At 41.0% G+C, this 23024-nt stretch overlaps 2 protein-coding genes across 3 annotated transcripts; one reads left to right on the top strand and one right to left on the bottom strand.

Annotated features, from left to right (window-relative positions):
- Window positions 1-4463: 4463 nt before the first annotated feature.
- LOC146669207 (eukaryotic translation initiation factor 4E type 3-like) lies at window positions 4464-14450 on the bottom strand. Of its 2 annotated transcripts, XR_014911694.1 has the most exons (8): window positions 14133-14450; window positions 13050-13122; window positions 6994-7088; window positions 6766-6826; window positions 6613-6679; window positions 6378-6533; window positions 5338-5988; window positions 4464-5193 (listed from the first exon to the last, which is right to left on the bottom strand). XR_014911694.1 is itself a non-coding variant. In XM_085405680.1 (7 exons), the coding sequence occupies exons 1-7, from the start codon at window positions 14315-14317 to the stop codon at window positions 5942-5944; spliced, it is 684 nt and encodes a 227-aa protein (XP_085261806.1). In that variant the 5' UTR covers window positions 14318-14450; the 3' UTR covers window positions 4464-5941. The 2 variants fall into 2 exon arrangements, 1 of the variants encoding a protein (XP_085261806.1); XM_085405680.1 differs by having other exon boundaries at window positions 4464-5988.
- Window positions 14451-19644: 5194 nt separating this feature from the next.
- On the top strand, window positions 19645-22342 carry gpr27 (G protein-coupled receptor 27). Its single transcript, XM_085407851.1, has one exon. The coding sequence runs from the start codon at window positions 20308-20310 to the stop codon at window positions 21421-21423; it is 1116 nt and encodes a 371-aa protein (XP_085263977.1). The 5' UTR covers window positions 19645-20307; the 3' UTR covers window positions 21424-22342.
- The last annotated feature ends 682 nt before the right edge of the window (window positions 22343-23024 follow it).

Genomic DNA, 23024 nt, shown 5'->3' with positions numbered 1-23024 from the left:
GCCTCCTGTGAGCCTACACTGCATTTCAGTTCAAATACTAAACTGTCAGACTCAAACTTTGACACCCAAAACACGCACATCTGGCTTTTGAATGTGTCTGCACTCTCGTTGTGATGCAACTACATGATCACCACAAAATTCCTATAGGAGTTGCACTTTACTCTGAGTTGTATTTTCTGCAGCTTTTCATTTGATTAACCTAAGGTTGTAAACATGATTGTCTGGTGTAATTAAAGATAAAAATCCAAATGTCTATAAAGTCTTATGGCGTTAATCTAACACACAATCCCAGCTTTCTATTCCTTCATGGGCTTGATCTGCATGTCAATACTGTATCTATGAGCTCAGCAGAGCCCAGCAGCCATGTGCCTGTGTCGGAATTTATTATCCTGTTTTGTTGGTGTCATGCTGGCGATGTGTCGTGCGGATTAAGGCCCCGACTTGATGGAGTGTAGTTACAAATTAATTGAGGATCACTATCAGTTACGTAACAGCCTCTCTACACATACGCGTGCACACAACAAAGTAATTAGCTTTCTGTTAATTAGGTAATTAAGCAAATGAATAGGAGCTCCTCTTGATTTCAAACGGGAGGGGCAGATGGCTTTCATACGGTGTTTTTCCCCTTGCTGCCGTGGGCTGTAGCACTGAAAGTGTGATGAAAGGAAGAGAACTTGAGGAGGAAGTGTACAGATAATGACCTATAAAGAACTGTTAAATGAATAAAAGGAAGAAGAAGAAGCAGGGGTTAGGTTACCAAAGACTGCCTCTGAAAATATGAATGGCAAGACTGCACAGGCCTTATATGTTTCCAAATTTTGTGAGCCAGAAAGTTAGTAAGATAATGCTCTGTTAAAATGACATATATATACACACACATGACATTACTATATACAGGGTGGGCCATTTATATGGATACACCGTAATAACATGGGAATGGTTGGTGATATTAAAGTCCTGTTTGTGGCACATTAGTATATGTGAGGGGGCAAACTCCTCAAGATGGGTGGTGACCATGGTGGCCATTTAGAAGTCGGCCATCTTGGATACAACTTTTGTTTCTTCAATAGGAAGAGGGTCATGTGACACATCATTCAGTGTTGGATTTGCCAAAATGTGGACGCAAGAAAACTGTCACTAATGAAGAAACATCAGTGGCTGTCCTAGCTTCATTCAGCAAGAGTCCACAGCGTAGCACTCGCCGCATGTCACTGGAGAGTGGCATTAGTCGAACATCCCTTCGGTGGATATTAGCTACTCACAAATGGCACCCTTACAAACTCCAACTACTGCAGCATCTCAACGAGGATGACCCAGATCGGCGCACAGAATTTGCAGGATGGGCAAAACAAAAATAGGAACAGGACCCTCAGTTCATGCAGAAGATTTTGTTCAGTGATGAGGCAAACTTTTATGTGAATGGTGAAGTTAACAAACAAAACCACCGCTATTGGTCTGACACTAACCCACATTGGATGGATCCCTCCAAGACTGTTGGCACAACAAAAGTGATGGTTTGGTGTGGTATGTGGGGTACAACGATAGTGGGTCCATTCTTCATCAGTGGAAACCTCAAGGCCACTGGATATGTGAAATTGCTACATGATGATGTGTTTCCCTCTTTATGCACTGAAGCTGGCACGTTCCCTGAGTTTTTCCAGCAAGATGGTGCACCACCACATTATGGGTGCCAGGTCCGAGCATTCCTAGATGAACAGTTTCCTGGAAAGTGGATTGGTCATCGTGGGCCAGTTGAATGGCCCCCAATGTCTCCCGATCTGACCCCCTTAGACTTTTATCTTTGGGGTCATCTGAAGACAACTGTCTATGGTGTGAAGATACGAGATGTGCAGCACCTGAAACTACAGATACTGGATGCCTGTGCTGGCATTTCTCCTGCGGTGTTGCTATCAGTGTGTGAAGAGTGGGAGAAGAGGGTTGCACTGACAATCCAACACAATGGGCAGCACATTGAACACATTTTATAAGTGGTGAGAAACTTGTAAATAACTCATGAAAGAATAAAGTTACGTTGCAACCAAGCACACCATTGTTTTTCTTGTGACACTACCAATAAGTTTGATGTGTCACATGGCCCTCTTCACTTTGGGATGACCTTCTGAGGAGATAAAGTTACCAACCAGCAACCAGCTTGAAAATCACATGTTAAAACACATGTTTCGAGGCATGCATTTCTTTGATTCCATTACATGTGATGCCTTTTTCCCTCAAGCTGTTTAGCCATCTTGCGTTCTGTTTAAATCTGACCTTTGAGTATTTATTTTCTGCCTGTCTGTCAAAGCACTTTGTATTTTTTTATGGTGCTGTATTAACAATGCATAGTTTTCTTTACTTTATCCGGCACCATATTTTACAAAGTGAAGATGATGATGCATTAAGTAAGACTAAGTGACTGAAAACTAAAACACATCAGGAAACTGTTTACTGAAACCACACATTAAGAGAGACCAATGCTGTTTTCCCCCTGACTTCCCTTTAAAATGCTTCCTCTTTTTGCAAGTGTAAGTCACCGCCTGCTGGTCATTTAAAAGAATGCAGATTTAAGGCACTGCACAGGCTTCAGTTTTAACCATTCATAGTTACGTATCGTCTTGACACATCTTGCCATGTTGTACTTGAACTCTATTTAAATTCTATTTAAACTGTTAAAGCTAACCTAAACAATGTTGCATTTGGAATATACAGCCGTCCTCTTTCAGGGTCACTGGGGTGCTGGAGCCTATCCCAGCTGTCATAGGGCGAGAGGCGCTGCATGGACTGTTGTTCATTTACAGTCCATATTAATTGGAAACATATCACACATCTTTGCCAAACACATGCAATCATGAACCCACAAAAGCTTCCTTTCAGCTCTTTTAATGCCAGTGTGATAACAAAGACATTTGGTGTGACTGTTACCAGAGGAAGTGCTAACAAGCAGTCTTCTTGTCAGTAATTCACATTTTAGCAGGAAAATAACAACACTTATTATACACTCTCCAGTCACTTTCTTAGGTACACTAGTTTAACCGTTTAATGCAAATGTCTAATCAGCCAATCACATGGCGTCAACTCAGTACATTTAACCATGTCGGTACGGTCAAGATCCAAAATGGGGAAGAAAGGTGAGTCGAGTGATTTTGAACAAAGCATGGTTGTTGGTGCCAGACGGGCTGATCCGAGAATTGCTGATTGACTGGCGTTTTCCAGTTTGTGGGTATTTTGATAGGAAGACAACAGTAGGGCAAAATAATCTGTTATAGACCAAGGTATGCAGAAGAATCTCTGATTATATAAAACAGTACCCTAAAACAGATGGGCTGCAGCAGCCGAAGACCAGACCAGGTGACAGTCCTGTCAGGAAGCCTACAGTTTACACAAGCTCAATAAAATTGAACAATAGCAGGTTGGAAAAATATTGCATGATCTGATGAGTCTAAACTTCTGCTGTGACATGTGCATGTTTACAATTTGATGTAAACGGTGTGAGAGCATGGATCCATCCTGCCTTGTATAACTAATTTAGGTTTGTGGTGGTGGTGCAACGGTGAGGGGGATATCTTCTTGGCACACTTTGGGCACCTTAGTACCAACTGAGCATTGTTGCTGACCATGTCCATCCCTTTATGTCCACACTGGGCCAATGGTCAGCTACAAACAACTGTATAAACCATTTCAACTGGCTGCTCATAACAGGCACGATCAGTAGGAAAACAGACAGTATGTAACTTAACTAAATCTAGGAATGGATCTGTGCACGGCCAGGAGCTGCACAGGGGCTATTTACATCATATCTTGGGTATTAGACATGTTCAGAGCCCCAAAATCCTAATTTCACAGTCGCTCGCTCCAGCTTGTTGTACAGTGCTCACTAAAGACCGGAGAAATGTTGCAGTGTTTATTGCCAAAACATTTCATACACATATTTAGACTGAGGGGGTCAGTGAACTTACAAGGAACTTTGCAGCAACTACTTGTGTTGTGAATGAGGTCATTTTAGATGGGTTGAGCCTTTCTGGTCTCTGAGAAAGTTTACTGAAAGCTCCACGAGGTACATTACAAAGATTATATGTGGTAATGATCCTTTGCATCCTTTAGCCTCTTGTGATTTTGAGGCCTGCATCTTATTTCCAAACAGCAACAGCAAGTTGTTCTCTTCAGATTAAACTTTCACATCTAATTAACGCCAGTATTAATGTTACCAGTAGCAAACTTGCTTCATGGAAGCTCTAAAAATTCATGACTGAAAAGCTGAGGTTATCAGTCATATAATCACCACCAGTCAGTATTTAAAATCAGGTCTTACGATTACAAGGTGTGTGAGGACCAAAATCAATGCGCTGCCAGAATGAATTAGCACAAAGTGGCTGAGGATATGCAAAAGCTTTTAATACACCGAGACATTCCCCATGAAATAACATTAATTTCCTTTAACGGGCCTGTTATTGATGTTTGTATTGTGCAAAATGAAACGCCGGTGATGAGCACTTCATTTTCGGCTCAATTTTATTTACTTTGCCCGGATCGCTGCACAATATGTTTACAAAGGACAAATTCTCCTCTCGTAACCATCAACCCGTCCAAAGTTGAACTATAAAAGTGGTGCTGACATACCAGAAGCGTTTCAGTAACTGAAGCCCTACACTGCAATAAAACCACGGCACGGGAACAGGGTTAGTGAAGGAAACCGATTTGAGACGCAGAAAAAAAGGTTTGTGACAAAAAATTAAAAATACAAATAAAAATGTATGACTGGGACAGAATTATGACCTACAGTATAAGAGTAATTTTTTTTCATCGATGTCGTGACAACTGAAACTTGTCATATCTGCTGTTTTTTTGCTTAATCATATTTTTTCCTTTTACAAACATTGCTAAATCTGGGAAAAGCAGGACCTTCAGTAACATTCTTCTAAGCCAATAATCCAGCCCCCTTTCCCTCTGTGTGTGTGTGTGTGTGTTTTAATGGACACAGTCCAAGTAAGCAAACTACTAGATTTATTGGTAGGAGAAACAAGTAGAGACAAACACCAAAGAGCCGAGCACAAAAATGTGCCATGTATCTCCCCCAAACAATCTATGTCTCCGTTTAAGAGAGCGGGGCGGGGGTGGGGTCTTTCAACGTGCATATTGAAAGAAATGTCCAACAGGGTGTGGAGAGGAGCGTTGTTAGAGGCACCTTACAGGATAACGCTGTTAAAAAAAAAAAAGAAAAGATAAAATCACAAGCCAAATATGCAGGCTCTGAATGTCACATCTGTGCTATATGACAGCTTTATAACTAGATAACATCATAATGGGAACTGGCAGCTATGTGCAATATCTTTGAAATGTTACCCTGATTTCAGTTTGATGTACACTTGATGAAGATTCAAGAAACCAATTGGGACATCCACCTCCATCCAAGTGGCAAATGTCCAGCTGAATACAAACGACACCTTCACCATTAAGATACAAGCTCCTTAAATGGCAGGAAAGTGCTTTGGCACCGAAAAAGCAGACTTGATTAAAACACGACATGAATGCATACGTCTAACATACACAACAGCTGAAACTAGCTAGGTTAAGTAGCTGCTACCTCTACCAGGAATAAAATTGCGAGGTCCACAGTCTGTGCACATGACGGGACCATGGTGGCAGTGCAGTTCAGTGTAGCAGGAAAGGCAAAAAAATCGACGTGAAGTAACGAACTCGGGGTGAGATTTACGCTGGATAAACATTCTCTCGAGAGTTTCGAGCTGTTAGGACCCACATTTAAATGAAACAAGGCATCAGTCATTAAAAGTTATAAAAATAGATTAATAACATTTCCTTGTTGAGAGCAAAATAATATCCTCGATTAGGTTGTGGACAGCGCCTTCACGCCAAGGCAGGAACAGAGTTCAGGTAAAAAAAAAAAAAAAAAAAAAAAAAAAAAAGGGGGGTGGGGCGGCAGTAGAATCTAATGTCTTGAGCGTCCTCCCTCAAAGGCATGATGCTCCATGTGAGCTGAAAGACACACAAATTTAGATCACTACGCACGCAGGAAACAGAACTCAGCTACAACTTATACACTGTCACTTAAATAGTGGAGCTCATTACATTTTTGGCTACAAATATGTAACAGGCAGAGACAAAAAGAGCCCATCTCAATGTGTTATGTGAAGCAAGTAAGAAGGCATATGGGGGGAATTTGCTGCCTGATCAGCCTACAGCCATGCACCCTTCTTAAATCATTCTGTGACATGCTTACATGTTCTGGTTAGGTCCTTCAAGTATGCACAGTTTACTCTTATTCTCTCATCTACCTCATTCCATAAAGAGAGTACCTGCTTCCCTCTTTAAACCTTTAGCGTGAATTCAAAAGTACAAGTGAAACAAAAAACAGGCATACTTACACTTATAAAAAACAGCTTTAAAAGATATGTACGGGAGCAGCTCATAAACTTTCCCCAAGATATTTGCTTCATTAGCGAGAGATGCATCGCTATTCCACACCTGTACAACATCTTCCCGATCCCGGACGCTAACGCTGACGCCAACCACCTCATCATCTGTCAAAAAGAGAAGCGATGGTAACAGTAAATCCACTTATGCGATTTACTTTTTTTTTTTTTTAAGAACTAAACAAACCTGAGGCGCAGTAATCTGCAAACTGCTCTCCAATAGTAGCGAGTAACAATTCTTTCCAAACTGCAGACTGAAACAGGAAAAAGGCAGAAAAGCTCATGAATGATTCAGATTTGTTTACATGATGGCAGCAGATAATCAGAGGGCGGCACATACAGTGTTTTCTTTTGGTATTTTCATCTTCCATACGCCTCCCTTTGCATTACTCTCTTCTTCCCTGTTGTGTAAAAGATTAAAACACGTTACTGTGCAGCCTATTAAATAACAGGGCTTTTTAAAATCAAGATCAGGGAGTATTATACAGCAGCTGCTGCATGAGAGATTTTTCATTTGCTCATCTCTACACACCCGTGAATACTGGAATATTGACAGTTACAGACTCACCACAGCGGCCTCCGCTCTCCGCGCATTAAGTGATAGCTACATCTCAAAGGCAGGGCTGTGACTGGAGGGATGTTGTTGTATACACTCCAGAACATCTGCAAACAGAGAGAAGCAGCTCAATAATGGCTGCTCTTGTATTGGAGTTTTGTGGCTGGCACAGAAATGGACATTTGATCATGATATACATGGAAGGACTTTTTAATGTCAGTGTTCTCTGCTAGACAAGCTAAGTCGTATTTAAATTGAAACTGGCTTTAAACAAAGTATCTAATACAAAATTTATTCACTACAGCTATCAGCAGAATGATGAAACAACTGTTATGACCTAATGTCCAAAACATCTCTGTCGATTTAAAGCATTAGTAGCATTTTACATTTTCGTGCATCTAAAAAGAGGACTGGTTACAGAAAGGGAAACCAGTGAGTCCAGTAGGTTCCAGTGTAGATCTGGGAGGAAAGCGGAGGCAGGGCCTTGGAGAGCCACGTGCCTACATGCCAATGACTGGATGGCACAGTTGTGTGGTGGTCAGCAGTGTCGCATCAAAGCAACAAGATCCTGGGTTTAAATCCACCAGCACGCTGAGATCTGTGGAGTCTCCCTGTTCTCTCTGTGCTAGTGCGGGTAGCCCCACAGTTTATGCACATGCATATTGTTGGTGATTTGAATTTGGCCTTAGACTTAATGTGAGCATGAATTGTCATCCTTCTCAATCCGTCTGTGGCCTGTCCAGGGTGCGCTCATTCTGTAACAGCTGGGATGGGCTCCTCCCCCTGTGCAACTTTGAATTTGATAAGTGGAAGGAATTGGATGGATGGTGCATCTATGTTTTGTATTATATAGATATCAGCTGGATTCAGAAACAGACGTGAATTGCAATAGTAACTTCTATCATAAGACGGTGTAGTGAGTCAGTGTGGCTTTCAGTGCATCCGCAGGCCAACGTGAAACACGAGAAACGGGTAAAATGTCAGTGGGACACCAAACAATGTCTGCACCTGGAAGGCAACCCATATCATGACAAGTACAAACTCCCAGAGGGGGAAGAAAAAAAACAAAACAAAAAAGTTGTAGCAGACTCCCACTGCTGGAGACAGCTCTTGGAGAGTAAAACAATAAAATGCTGTCATGTTACGCTTTATTAATGTAAGGCTATGCACTTGCTGTTAAGCTAATGGTGTGGTACAAATATACTGAATATGTGCGTAGTTGTAGGTAGCTGCTTGATACATCTTTGCAAACAAAAAGAAAGATCCCACTTTCAGCATCAAGTGATTAATACATGCGGCTTACAGCGGGATTATACTTCCATATTAAATCTGTGCTGTAGGGTTGTTGTAACTGCAAACCCTTCTGAAACCATTTACCACAACTTATGTGTAGCCTAATATGCACCTCCATAGAAATGTAACTGCATGCTACATCAATGCAGTGCGCAATGCCTGCGATTGGTGCAGCTGACTTCTCTCTTGCATTTCTAGCTACTTTGTTTTTTGGCACAATTTTTATGATTAACTAGAAGCAAATTATCAACTCACGACTAATATTTTGGAGGGAAAGCTGCAGAGCAACCAAGACACACCACACATGGGTATAAATGCTAGCACCAGTGTCAGCACCTGGCACCGGCTCTACACCGATTGAAACATCCCTGGTTCAAGAATCAGAGGAGACACGAACCCGGCCTCAGAGGCTCACAAGTTAGTGTACTCCTAGAACTGGTCTGAAGCCTGGATACATACATCCGGTGTCAAATCAAACATCCATCTGCTGTAGGGACCCCAGCACAAAGTACCTCAGCGTAAAAGCCACAAAGCTGAGTCACAGTGAAGTGTGCTCACATACAGGGATAAATGATTTAGCAGGCATAAATGGAGTGAACATAAATGGACGGTTGCCAGCTGAACAGCAAATCTGTTTTAAGTAACTACGTTTGCTTTTATTGTCCATTTGTTCTCTTTTTTATTTTTCCAATAAGACCGACTTAAATCAGAAAAAGGTTGTAGCTTTTCATTAATTAAAAAAAGGACTGCACCACCTAAAAATCGTAACAAAGGTTGCATTTTATATACTAAAGGTTTCTAAGAAAACCCTGGCCCCTGGTGGTGGAAACTTAAATTTAGCTACCTTTGATTAAAATGAAAAGTGTAAATGCTTAAATATGGTGAGCTGATTTCTTTATAGGCATGTCATTGATAAGAAATACAATAAGAGTCAGGTAAGCTGGTACTTTGTGCTTGACAAGGTTCAAAAAGGGGTGACAACGGATTTGTAAAAGTCACATTGGGAACGCTTCCAATTTAGCAAAGAGCCTAAAACATGGCCATCCAGATCTGTTCAAAGAATCCAAGCTGAAGGAGTTTCAGCTCATATTAACAGCATACAGAGTGTTATTGTCATCCTTCTCGCGTCATCCCAAAATACTCTTTACCATTTTGTTTCAAACAGCAGACACTGTTATTGTGAAATCAACTTCAGACCAAAGGTTAAATGCTAGCAATGTCTAATGTTATATAAATGCTTAAGCTAATGGAATGACATTAACAGTTAAACCTCATATTAGTGTCATGTCAATAAAATATAATACTACCATCATTATTACAGTTGTTATCATCATCATCATTCATACATTACTTTTCCCCCCATTTTTCTTTAGTGTGGTATTAAATTGTGTTCAATAAACAAACACATTGGTATCAACTACTACATTTCTGGTATAGTGACATCCCCATTTCTTTCTTTATATTTTTTTTTTCTTAAACTAAAAAATACCTTTCTGCAGTGCTACAAAAACAATTTCTTGCTCTCTTTTTTTAATGACTTCACTGTAATTTACAGTTTATCATTTTAGCCATTATACATGGAGCTGCATGATTTCAATATTGATGTTTTGAATGTGTGGACAGAAGAGAAAAAGAAAGAAAGCTCAGAAAATGTGATTCTGGTAACAAATCTAAAATAATTCCAAAAAGTTGGGACGCCAAGTCCTCAGATCTCCCTAAAATGAGACATTTTACAGTTTCATGAAAAATATTAGCTCATTTTTAATTTGATGGCAGCAACAGATCTCAAAGAATATGTAACCAGGGTAATAAAAGTAATTACAAAGTAACTGGTGCTAAAAAGGAACAGCTGGAGGAACATTTTGCAACAGTAACATGACACGACTCTTCAACAGCCGCCCCACCTTCTATCACAGTGATACCTGAAGCAATTACAGATGACAGCGTGTACTAGACCATCATTATTTCAAGGCCTTAGTGACACTATTTTTCAGCTTTAATTAATATTTGATAAAATATACACAAACACATGAATGCACCAAATTTGCCTCATCCAGGAGAAGCCATCTTATTTTATTTACATTACTGTATTTGTGATACTTTATTTTGGCATTTCAAAAGAAATATGATTTTAATATGACATGAAGATACAATGAAACAGTTTATTTTTGGCAGATGTACGCAGTTAAACTATTAAGAACGTTACGATTTCTACAATGGAAACCAATGAAATCATTTTAAAAGACCTGTTTGTTTCCCTTGTGGATATTTGTTATTGTTCATTAATAAGACAAAGACATAAATTTCTTCTGATTACTCCTAACAGATGGAATAATTGATAGAAAACTTGATTACTAAAATAACCAATAGCCGCAGTCCTAATCCAGTCCTTTCACCAACCCAAAATATTTGATAAATAATAAAATGAAAAATGTAGAATGGGACAAAACCCTCTCCCAACACTTGCTAAAGGAAAAGTGGATGCTACACAGTGGTAAACATGACACTGTCGCACCTTATTCTGAGACACGTGGCAGCCATTCAACTTAAACCTAGATACCTTTAAAAACAAAACAAAACAAACAAAAACAACAACACATAAAATTGTAAATTTTCTCAGTTTAAACATTTGACATGTTTTCTATGGTGTCTTGTGAATAAAATGGGGGTTTATGAGATTTACAGTTTATGGCAATCTGCTTTTATTTGCATTTTCCACAGCTTGTGGGGGGACTTTGAGGAATAAATTAGGTCTTAGTTTGACAAGCAATTCCAATTGGATTTCTACAGACATGTTTCAGTCCACCTGCTCTGCCTGCCCAAATTGGGTTTCAAAGTGCCTTTCAAGTCCCTCACTATGCAAAGCACAGCGGCAGATCCAGAGTGACAGACATATTTAGCAGAATCCACGTTGCTACCAACAGAGCCCTGTGGAGGACAACATAGAGGGCAACAGTCTGCAGACAGAAACTGAAATAAATTTATCTGCTGCCACTTTTGGAAGTGGCTTCTAAAGAGGCAAAGCTGGAGGAACCAACCGGAACAAGACAATTTATCAGGCTGTTTCACCAGCATAGCTACATGGACACCAATGCCAACACTGGAACGGCAAATTATGCAGACAGGTTTGTGACGTCTGGCTTTACATTTTGATCTGATCACTTGCAAATATGGAAAAGGCACACTGATTGCAATTCATATAATCCTTCCTCTTTAAATGGGTGGGCTGCCCAGGCATTCTAATATCTGCTATGTATTTGGAGGCTTACTGGCCAGGTTGTTGCTGCGGTAAGACCAGCTTTTTAGCTCTGGAGGTCCAGTGAGCTGCAGGGTTACCAGCCACAGCTTGTAGATGGTGAACAACTGATTCATGTGACACAAAGCCAAACAAACTAACTTGAGTTGCGACTTCATGACTCCTCGTGGTGAACGACAGAGGGACAAGCACACGTTAACAAACTTGCAGTGAAGACAAAACTCAATAGGAAAAATGAGACAACAGCGCAGCAATAATCATAATAATTATATTAATACTGGCAGACACTGATAACACTAATGTGGTAAAAATAGAATCCTTGCTCTCAGTTTAATTTTTTTTTAATGTGTCAACTTTTCCATCTTCAGTTACACAGAGATCTCATTGTGTCACAGATTGCCTTGCACTGCGTTGCAGAAGTGCTGTTCTGTGATATCATCGTTAGCACGAGCAACGTAATGCTTTTGTGTATCGCGAGTGTCTCTGTGATTTCAAACAATAAAACCAAACAGTCCGTCCTAAAAATCTAATTTAAGAAACAAATCTGATTCACCCGAACAAAGCTTCACACTACTGCAGCTGTAATTAATGGCAACGCATTCTGCACGCTGCTTGAATTTCCACACACAAAACTCCAGAATGAGCCCAGCTGTATCACACTTTGTTGCTTTTTCCAGCTGCTTGATTCAAACTCCATTGAACTATACAATCGTAAAGCCTGATTTAGACTTCTGCGGGGAATCTTTGTAGAGCCTTCGATGTCATCTACACAAGCTGCCCCATTCCAATGGTCTCAGCAGCCTCCCTCTGGAAATTTGCAGACATTTATGAGTGCTTATATTGACACTATGATTATTATTCTTTATACTAAGACAATGACTGTTACTTCTCTTACTGAAAAACTGCAGCAAAAAAGTTGCCAGAAATTTAAAAAGGCAACCCACAGCCTTGATCAGGCCAACAGTGGCTGTGGGCTGCGCTGATGTGTATCTTCTATAAGGAGGTACATGTCAGGTTATGCTGTAGGGTTTCAGATGGGTTTGCAGTTATGACTTAAGGCGTAGATTCTTTACTTAAGTGTAAATCATCAATAAGCCTCATACAATAAGTTTAAGAGCACGTTGCACGCTGATATTCCTGATAAAAATAACACAGTGTCTTCTCTTCATTTACAAAAGAAGCCTTCAGAGCATCATATCAAAGCACTGTAACCGACACGAGCATGAGCAGTAGCTACCGTCAGTCACATTAGTGATATTAATAAACAATAAGTTTGCACATACAAGTAAAAAGAAAAAAAACTTTAGTATAACACAGACGGCTGAAATGCACTTCATAAAAGCTGTCAGTTAACTTTGCACTGCACTTCTAATGTTTTGCACCCACCGTGGCTCTGACCTGCTCGCTCCCTTACATCACAGAAACTCTTCTCAAATGGCTCTGACTCTTAGCCGAGTCACGCACTTGATCTCTTTGCTCCCAAGATGAAAAAACTCTTTAAGCTGGCGCCAGATCTCACCTGAACAGTTTGCACTGTGTAGATCTTCTTCAAGTTGGACTCACATTCTGCTGCTGTGGTGCCGGGCAGTGACCTGCAGGAACACAGGAAACGACTTAATGTCACACCAAAAACAATGCAGTGCGTTTAACAGGGAAATAATGGTAATATTTAAAAAGCTGACACCAGATATGCTTGATGCAGCCGCTGTTATTATAAAGTACTGCTGAATAAGTTTCACTTGCTTGACTTTATAGACAGACGAAGACTGAGTAACATGTTACAGAGCTTTGTTAGAAAAAGAACATAAAAAAAGGATAAATGAAAACCAAAACAAAAACCGCTAAAATATACGTTGATAACATACAAACGTATATTTTAGCAGGTAACTATTGTATGTGTGTATTGTTTCTATAATCTGGGTGTTTTTCAGTCCTCATTCTTTATATAAAACTCCTGCCAGCAAATACATAAGCTAAAAGTGTTATTATTAAAATAAATAAATCAACAATAACCAGCAGAGTATCCATGATAAACATGGGATATTCCCATGACCTCATAAAAAAGAAGCCATGCGATGTTTAGGGCTGCATTTAATGACGGCTTAGGACGAAACTGCACCGAGCAAGGGTTCCTATGTAGCAAAGCCTTGCAATAAAAGACGCAGATTAGCTGCACTTAGCCGTTTGTGAAAACAACGAGAGATGAGCATGGGCTCTTTAAAGGCGTCGAGGTTTTAAAGAAAGGTGCAACAACTATCAGTTTCACCCCAAACCCTCCCTTCTGCGCTCCCCCCTGCTGAGAGAAGCTAATCAAAGTAACTTCTGCTGCACGTCTGAATGGCTAAAACCTGTCAAGGCGAACTTGTCCTGCGGACTGTGAGTGACTGTCAGGACCCGGGAACACAACAAGGTCGCGTTAGATGCGAACACTTCTCCCGCTATATTTTGCTGCGGGAGGCCTCCGGGAAAGCTGTGGCCTTACAATGATACCCCTCTCCCCACCACCGCTCTTCATCTTTTTTCTCTTTTCTTTCTTTGTTTGTGCTCGTGCCGGGCTCAAAGCTCAAAGACAACGCGGAAGGAGACGCAGTAATATCACTACCTGTCCAGCCAAAACGTCCAAGGCGAGTGCAGAGGCAGCGTCGCCGTGTCTTCCTCTCGGTGTTTCTTTGTGATGTTTTCCAACTCTTTCTCGTCGATGTCTATGTTGTTTTCGGAGGAAACCGTCTGGCCGCTCAGGGCGCCGCGGTCCATCTGGACGTCCGTCTGACCCGCAGGAACCGCCATTTCACCAGGCTCGGAACTAAAGTCGTACGTTATCCGTTATGAAAGGACTTGATAAAAAAACCCGGTTCGCCTTTATCTGCACTTACAGAAACACACTACCGCTTTTCCGCCCACCGACTGCTGACGTCTCTGCGTCACTGGGCAGAAACGTCGCCGTTGGTCCACCCAGGAGATGAGGGGGAAAAAGGATGAGAGCTCACTCGGCATCATTTTCGGGTGGCCCAAATATCTAAATAGCAGTCACGGAAGTACAAGGGACATATTAATAATCTAATATTAGTTTGCATCACAAGGGGCAAAATATATTTTTGCGATAATTGTAGAACAGGGACAATTACAATTTTTGTCTACAGGGGACATGGCTATGCTCAGTACATGTATTAAACCTACCTGTTATGATCATTTGAAGTGGGTTGAGCAATCAAATACCGATGCTGGCATTCAGGGGCGGATCTACGGGGGGCGGGGGGGCTACTGCCTCCTTTCTGTAGTGCAGGACTGGGGAACTCCAGGCCTCAGGGGCCGGTGTCCTGATGGTTTTAGATATAGAATAGAATAGAATACCTTTATTGTCACTATACCAATGTACAATGACATACAGAGTCTCCTACTCAGTGCAACCATGTGTGGGGGGGTCACCACCAGTGTTGGTCAAGTTACTTGAAAAAAGTAATCAGTAACTAATTACTGATTACTTCCCCCAAAAGGTAATCCCGTTACTTTACTGATTACTTATTTTCAAAAGTAAGTAATTACTTAGTTACTTTTTAAAAACACGATTTACAACCTGAATAGGTAATAAAGTGATAGATCTTTCAGCCCAATTCTACTTTTTCTGCATAATCCATCATACAAAATGTAATCAAAGGGAAAAGTCTCATTTTGTAAACTTGTTTTATTAGTTTTAATCTTTTAACTTTATGCATCAAGCAAAAATTAAATTATATGCAACATTCTCTGACTGGAAGAAATTTGTTTAATATTTAAACCTATTTTCTGCACATTCCAGCACATAAAATAAAATATTTTTTGTGTTTACACTCTTTCAAATAAATGCAAGTGAAACACAGCAGAAAATAAATAAAATCAAAGACTCAGCGGTCCTGTTGCTCTATTTTCACCTGTAAAGCAGGAGTGGCGTAGGCGGAGGTTTGCCCTGGTGCAGGTGTGCCGCAGCGGTCAGTTGAAGAATCCGTGAGTTTCTCTGTGAATTTCACATTACGTGGTAGCGCACTCGGTGCTTGCTCGGAAGTTTAGGGGTTTTCTTCCCACGCAGTGAGCAGCGGACGCTAATGTTTTTGTCACTTTTTACGGAATCAAACTCAAAGTAAGGTCAGTACTTCCACGCTTTAAACGCTGCATGCTCATACTGTTTCCCGTACTCGACATATTATCCATTGTTGATCTGCACACAGCTGTTGCCACGAACGTCGCACTCGCTTACGTCATTGTCATGAGACACTCTCGCAAGAAAATCACGGTTTTAGTAATGCAGCGTGCTTACGGGAAAGTAACAGTAATCTAATTACCGTTTTTGCAATAGTAATCCCTTACTTTACTCGTTACTCAAAAAAAGTAATCGGATTACAGTAACGCGTTACTTGTTAACATCTCTGGTCACCACACCGGATGATTAGTTTTATTATCAGGCCTCTGGAGAACTTCAAGACATGTTGAGGAGGTCATTTATCCATTTAAATCAGCTGTGTTAGACCAAGGACACATCTAAAACCTGCAGGACGCTGGCCCTTGTCGTCCCCCCCCCCCCAAAACAAACACACAACTTTAATGTTCTTAGAATACTTGTAAAAGCTGATTGCTTCTTTTTTTATTATTTTGTTGGCTCCATTTACATATAGGTGATTTTTACACATACTTCACTAAAGATGTATATGCCACCCTGTCTAGACCTCTTGCCCCTCTCCTTCTCCTCCCCCATGTATGATTTTCTAGATCCGGCACTGATGGTATTAGTATCAGATTGGTATTGGATCGATAGAATCGATACTTTGTTTCTATTCTCTAAAGGTGTTTTTATGCTAGCCTTGCAATGTCACATCATGTGGCATGTGCTGTAGCCTACTATGAAAATTTTCGGAACTTGTGTTGACTGTCACGTCTATTTTATTTATAGCCTACGGCACATTTAAACAACAGAAGTGCTTCAGAGACAGGCACATTTACATTCTAGGTCTCCAAAAAAAAAACAGTTTAAAAACAAAACCTATATTTATTTTTATATATTAGCTAATTATTGTAGAAAGACAAAGACACAGTAATTTAGTGGTCATTAAAATATGTTAAGAATGTGCAAATTGATGATGATTTGTCTCATAAATCATAATCTGCTCTTCCTTACATAGGCTGCATTCATAGGTTAAAAGTATCAGTATTGGTATCAACAACACTGGCGCTGTATGTACTTGGTGTCGTCTCAATACCAAAATTTGCACACAACTAATGTTCATTTCCAGTTCCATATTTTTGTTGTTGGATTTTTCTACAATAGCTTTGCATGATTCACATTCCAAAATACAGCTTCTCACTTCATCGAAAACAAACCTTTCCACTCATTTATAACCCAGCCCTCTCCTTGAGCCAACTCTTTTTCTGATTGGCTGCCCCTCACAAACAGAACATTTGAATCTGGCTTCAGTGCTCACAGTCAAAACTGTGTGCTTGAGATATATTAAGGACTTCACTACTCATTGGTATCATACAGAGCCAAGAGTAGGAAAATAAATCTGTCTAAAAGGCTGATTGTGCAGAGCAGTGGATCTATTTATAACAAACATTGGATTGTTGCACCAAGTACTGATGAAGGGTGTCTACTAGAACAGGAAACAGTGATTCCATGAAATCTGTTCTGTATTTTTCAAGTAAGGCATCTTTTTATTTCACTATCTTTGGTCCAAAACCTCTTGTTGCCTGTTTTTAGGACACTTTGGTTAGGGAAATATTCAAGTTCAGAAATGTCAGCGCAAAGACTTAAACGAGGTCAAGACAGATGTATATATAATTACAGGCTGTTTTGTTTTGCCAAGGTTTTATACTATTTCCACTTTGGGCATTTACTCAGCAGATCTCAGCTGAGCAGCCACTAGATCGCTAAGTTTAAACTTTCCACCAAAGCAAACCAGTGCTAAACCTGGACATCTCAAATCTAATAACCAAATATAACAGTTTTAGGGACAAAATTACTTCTACAAATATGAACTTAGCACTTTCTCACTGTTTTACAATCTGTATGATCCTATAACATCTAATCAAAATTCAAAAATTTACCACCTTTATTGTATCTTTATTCCATTGAGATGGAACCATGTGGATGTTCCAGGGGTTTTTATGGGATTTATAATATTTGTATTGCTTGCCTGAACATCCCTCTTTAATTATTCCTTTGGACTTGAATGCATGAATCCCCTAACAAACCAAATATTTGTCTTTACGATAGCTTTGAGGGCTTAAAAGCTGGAGCTCTTATGCTCATTGAACTCAGCATGCAAGCCGGTTGGTTGCAAGGCATGCTGGAAAATCACTGCAGCACGAGCAGCAGGTGCAGTCTAGTCACATGTTAGCTTTAATTAAAAATACACAACCCCTGCTGAGATGGATTTGACTATCCCGTATTTTAGTATGGCCATTCAGTAGGGTTGTGCTGGCCTTTCTTTTTCATGAAGGGTCACCAGATGGTGCTGTTGCAACAAAGTGTTTATCTTTAATTTTTTTCCAGGATAAAAAACCCACCACATCCTTTAGAAATGCTTAAAAATGCACCAACTTCATCAGACTGAGTGTAAGTGAACTTGCCATTCTAACTTGTGGCATGTGTGTCAACTTCGGGGAAACCTCTGGCCCCGCATCAGAATTTAAAACAGTCATTTTCATTTCCTTAAAAAGATTACTATACAACCAATTTAAAGTCAATGTCATTTATAAAAGCAATAAATGACATTTGTTTGAAGGATGCAAAAAATACAAAAATAGAAATCTTAGTCAATGTGATACTTGGCTCGTTAAAAAAAAACTGTGCAGTGATTTAGGAGATTAGGTTGAACGGTTAATTTAGCATAGCAAGGTAAAAGAGCTTTAATTTAAAAGCAAATGTCTGGCAAGTAACATAAAGTAAATAAATCACAAAATGTCCTAATGAATGGAACACCAAGTTAATATTATACAAATCATTATATTATATATGAATATATTATCAGTTTTTGCTAAATCTTTGTGCCCCATACATTGCACAATTACAGGAGCACTGGTTTCACTGGTTTTAATGATAACCCTGAACACAGGCAATGACAGGAAGCCATTAGTTACTATAAGAGTCTTAACCTTATAATGCTTTACCATGTCCGGGGACACAGGCACACTGGCAACCACATTAGACATCCACTAGAATGAAAATCTAAACACAGACAGCTCCACACTCCACAGAGCAATAATCATTCCTGTCAATCTATAATTTGTCAAAAGGACACTTAGTTGGTGCGTTGCAGTGTAATATTTCCACGCTCCAGTCAGGTGGGTATATAAAGTATGAAACACTTTTGCTGATACTTTCTTTTGTATACAAAAGAAAGTATCAGCAAAAGTGTTTCATACTTTAAAACATTCATGTAAAAAATATGAAATGAAAAATGTTTTACAACCATACTCCTGAATATATGTGCAAATAGTAACTTATGGTAACAGCAGCAGATGGTACAGATAATATACTTCCCTGAACATCAAAACTGTGGTAAATGGTTAAATGCACTGATATAAATTACAGACATTCTTTGCATTTGCATGGCTGAAATAAACATCCATTGTACATGTTTACTTCCATGCTATGAAAACAGGATTGATTAGCGCAGCAGAAATGATCATTTAAATGAACTTAATGAACTTTTTGGTGCAAAAAGTTGAATAAAAGTTACAATGTAGACTGTGTAGGCTACTGTGTTTCATACATTTTAAAAATGGTTTTACATGAGAGAGATGGCCACAAAGAAACGTTACATTATGGCCTGTGCATGAGTAGCCTGCATACTGACTTTACAGACCATTCAAGTGTGCTTGTGGACCTCTTGACCCCTGTGCAATTTCTTGATCTCAATAATAATCATTATATAACACGCAGTAAAACATCATCTTTTTTTTTTTTTATCTCCAAGTGCAGATGTAGGATCAAAGTTCTTTTTTTCTTCACATCCTAAATATAAAACATTGCATAATGTCATAAAGGCGATCTGTCTCTAAGCATTTGCATCTCATGAGCGCGCAGACACGTGCTACCTATAGCTGGCAGGAGCTGAAACTCCTGACTGATCCCAGGCCTGCTCACTACATGCAGGCGGACGTGCGTCGCATAGACTAGACGCTGCACACACCGACACAGACCCGTAGCCTACTGATGCTTCCACCTCGGTGAGCTTCGACCTCCGCTCAGCTGTGTGCTATTTGCAGTCTCCGTGTGACAGCTATAATTCGGCGTCCTTTTGACGAGGCTGTGGATACGTAAGTGTTGCGCCATGCTGCCGCACAGCTGCTTTTTTTAATTCCTCAAGACGGGAACGGGAGACCTCCGCCATCGGTGAAAATTGAGATGTGTTCTCTGAGCCGCTCGTCTGAACGGATGCTCTCCGAAATGGTGTCTGAAGCTAACCCTGGTCGCCTCTGTCCAGCAGAGATCAGAAGCATGGAGAGGGCTGCTTCTGACGCGCTTTGAGATGAAGGATAAGAAGAAAAAAAGAGACGTGAAATGATTTTTCTTTTTGTTTGTTTTGTTTGGTTCTGTTTTGTTTATGATGGGGATTAATGCGCATCCAGATGGGATTTATTCCTGAGTAGTTTTCAGCTGAAGGGGGCGGCGGATCGTGTTGATTTTGTTCTAAATTCAGACCTGGAAGAGAGAGGGGGGGGGGGGGGGGGGGGGGGGGGGAAAGGATACCGCTGCTGCTCGTCGGTGAATTGATGTGGGAATACGCGCTACCTGGGCTGCATAGATGGCAAACACAAGCGAGTTAGGAGAGAGCAGCCCGTCCTTACAGAACTATGCGTCCACGGCCTCTGCGGTCAAGCTGGCCTCGCTGGGTCTGATCATGGGCATCAGTCTGCTGGGCAACGCGTCGCTGTCGCTGCTGCTGCTGAAGGACAGCTCGCTGCATAAGGCGCCCTACTATTTCCTGCTGGATCTGTGCCTGGCGGACGTGGTGCGCTCTGCTGTCTGCTTCCCCTTCGTGATGGCATCGATCGGCGGCGGCTCCGCCTGGCCGTACAGCCCCCTGAGCTGCAAGATCGTCGCCTTCATGTCGGTGCTTTTCTGCTTCCACGTCGCCTTCCTGCTCTTCTGCGTCAGCGTCACCCGGTACATGGCGATCGCCCACCACAGGTTCTACTCGAAGCGGATGAATCTGTGTACGTGCGTGGCGGTGATCTGCATGGTGTGGACTCTCTCCGTGGCGATGGCTTTTCCTCCGGTTTTCGACGTGGGCACCTATAAGTTTATCCGTGAGGAGGAGCAGTGCATCTTCGAGCACCGCTACGTGAAGGCGAACGACACCCTGGGCTTCATGCTGATGCTGGCCGTCATCGTGGGGACGACTCATGTGGTTTACATAAAGATGCTGTGCTTCGTTTACGACCACCGCAAGATGAAGCCGGCTCAGCTGGTGCCAGCTATCAGCCAGAACTGGACTTTCCACGGCCCCGGGGCCACCGGGCAAGCCGCCGCCAACTGGATCGCCGGCTTCGGCCGCGGACCGACCCCTCCGACGCTGGTGGGGATCAGACAGGCTTCGCACCCGGGCAACAGGAGACTGCTGGTGCTGGATGAGTTTAAGATGGAGAAGCGCATCGGGAAGATGTACTACATGATTACGCTGACCTTCCTCATTTTGTGGGCGCCCTACATAAGCGCCTGTTACCTGAGGATATTTGTGCGAGGGGCCCCGGTCCCGCAGCTTTACCTGACGGCTGCTGTGTGGATGAGCTTCGCCCAGGCGGGAGCGAACCCCATCATCAGCTTTCTGTTCAACAAGGAGCTCCGGATGAGGCTCCGAGCGTGTTTCCCCTGTTGCCTGGGAACGCAGACACCCATGGAGCCGTACTGTGTCATCTGAACCGCAGCGGGACCCTCAAATACTGCCAAAGTCACGTTTGTGTAGGATTTCAGAATGTACACGGAATAGTTTACCCACATTTCTATCAGTGGCAAAGGGTTTACACGCTATTTTAATCTGACAGAACTTTACTGATGGTGTAAATTCCTGCTATATTTTGCTTTCTGGACTGATTTAACTCACATGAAGCATAATATGTAATGATTTAATTAAAAAGAAATAGGCTGCAGTGTATTGGAGGGTTTTTTGCCTCTCTAGCTGGGTATCATGGGAAAACCACTCTTCATTTTTGCCTCTGCATGTGTTTAGGTGTTATTCATTCCAGAGGTAAGACGTAGCACATGCAACTTACATGTGCCCTGTTAAATCCTACCTTTGATGAATGACCTTTTTCCATATCTCCATATTTTACACGAATGTCATTTTGCCTATTTTCTTTGGATATTAAAAAAAAAAAGAAATATTATCCCAACAAATCAATTTGATGTTGTGGCCCACTGGAAAACTACAAAAAGCAATGCAGAACTACACTTGATCAGACCCCCACCCCCATCCAACATCTGTATCCGCTTTACTTATCAGTCATTTAAATACTAAAGCTAAGACACAGATCACAGTATGTTTTTAATGAAGGCAATATCACATTTGTAAATACTGTAAAGCCCTGCTAACCCCTTCCTCGAGCTTTTTTTTACACCCATATATCCTTGTATAGTTCATAATCTCTCAGAACTCTTTGTGTTGAACGAGGTGTTTGAACTCACTTTAAAAGCATTTCGCAAATTCTTCTTCTCCATCATCTCCTGTGTTGAGCAGGTCGATTTACATTCCCCCAAAGAACATACAGTACATTACAAGCAGCATTCGTTTTCTATGGATGGAACACTGAGAAGAAATGTGAACAATTTGGTGCTTTGAAAAGGACAGTTTCATTCTTTGTATTTCTTAGCAAATAAATAAGAAATGGATGATAAGTTGTTTGACTCAGTCATCTGCATTTAACGGTATCACTCCATTCTTGAATGGCTTGAAGGTAAGCCGTTCCCTAAGAGAGAAATCAGCCCTCACATACCAGACCCACTGTTTAGTATAACAGTATATGTTTGTTTCAATTAAGTTTTTGTAAACTACTTTGATTGGCATGCTAATTTGAGTGTTCATATTGGTGTTTATATATTTATAGCTGCTGACAGCCCCGATGATGGGTGTGAACTTGCTGCAGTCAGCTACAGATTTTAAAAGGAAGAATATCCCAGCTGAATAAAACTATTTATAGTATATTTTGGCAAACTGGTTGCTAATTGAGTGAATGCATGACCCTGTGAATTCTTTCTGATCTTTAAGGTTTCATAAAGGGGCATGTGAGCAACTTGGTATTGCACCTTCATGCAAAGAGAGTTCTTAAAAGCAACAGAGAGTGAGATGCTTTGTAGGACACATTTTCAGGTGCAATATTCACCATAATGCAACTGAGTGAAAGTGCTATTAGACAATCCCTCCACTGCCCAAATGTCCACTTATTTAAGACCACATTTTCTTTATTCTGTCTCAACCCAAATTCAACACTGGACTTATGTATAGCAATTGGATATAACTGCTTT

This window comes from Rhamphochromis longiceps, linkage group LG5 (genome assembly GCF_057381845.1).
Source record: "Rhamphochromis longiceps isolate RC_006_pf linkage group LG5, R_longiceps_female_GT1.1, whole genome shotgun sequence".
Lineage (NCBI taxonomy): Eukaryota > Metazoa > Chordata > Actinopteri > Cichliformes > Cichlidae > Rhamphochromis > Rhamphochromis longiceps.
The sequence above is the reverse complement of the archived record's forward strand: the minus strand, read 5'-3'. Positions and strand labels throughout refer to the sequence as shown.

Coding starts and splice junctions, on each gene's coding strand:
- LOC146669207 (XM_085405680.1), bottom strand. CDS start 14,317: ATGGCGGTTCCTGCGGGTCAGACGGACGTCCAGATGGACCGCGGCGCC. Junction 13,123..14,132: donor TGGACGTTTTGGCTGGACAG/GTAGTGATATTA, acceptor GTGTTCCTGCAG/GTCACTGCCCGGCACCACAG. Junction 5,989..6,377: donor TAAAGCTGTTTTTTATAAGT/GTAAGTATGCCT, acceptor TGTGTCTTTCAG/CTCACATGGAGCATCATGCC.
- gpr27 (XM_085407851.1), top strand. CDS start 20,308: ATGGCAAACACAAGCGAGTTAGGAGAGAGCAGCCCGTCCTTACAGAAC.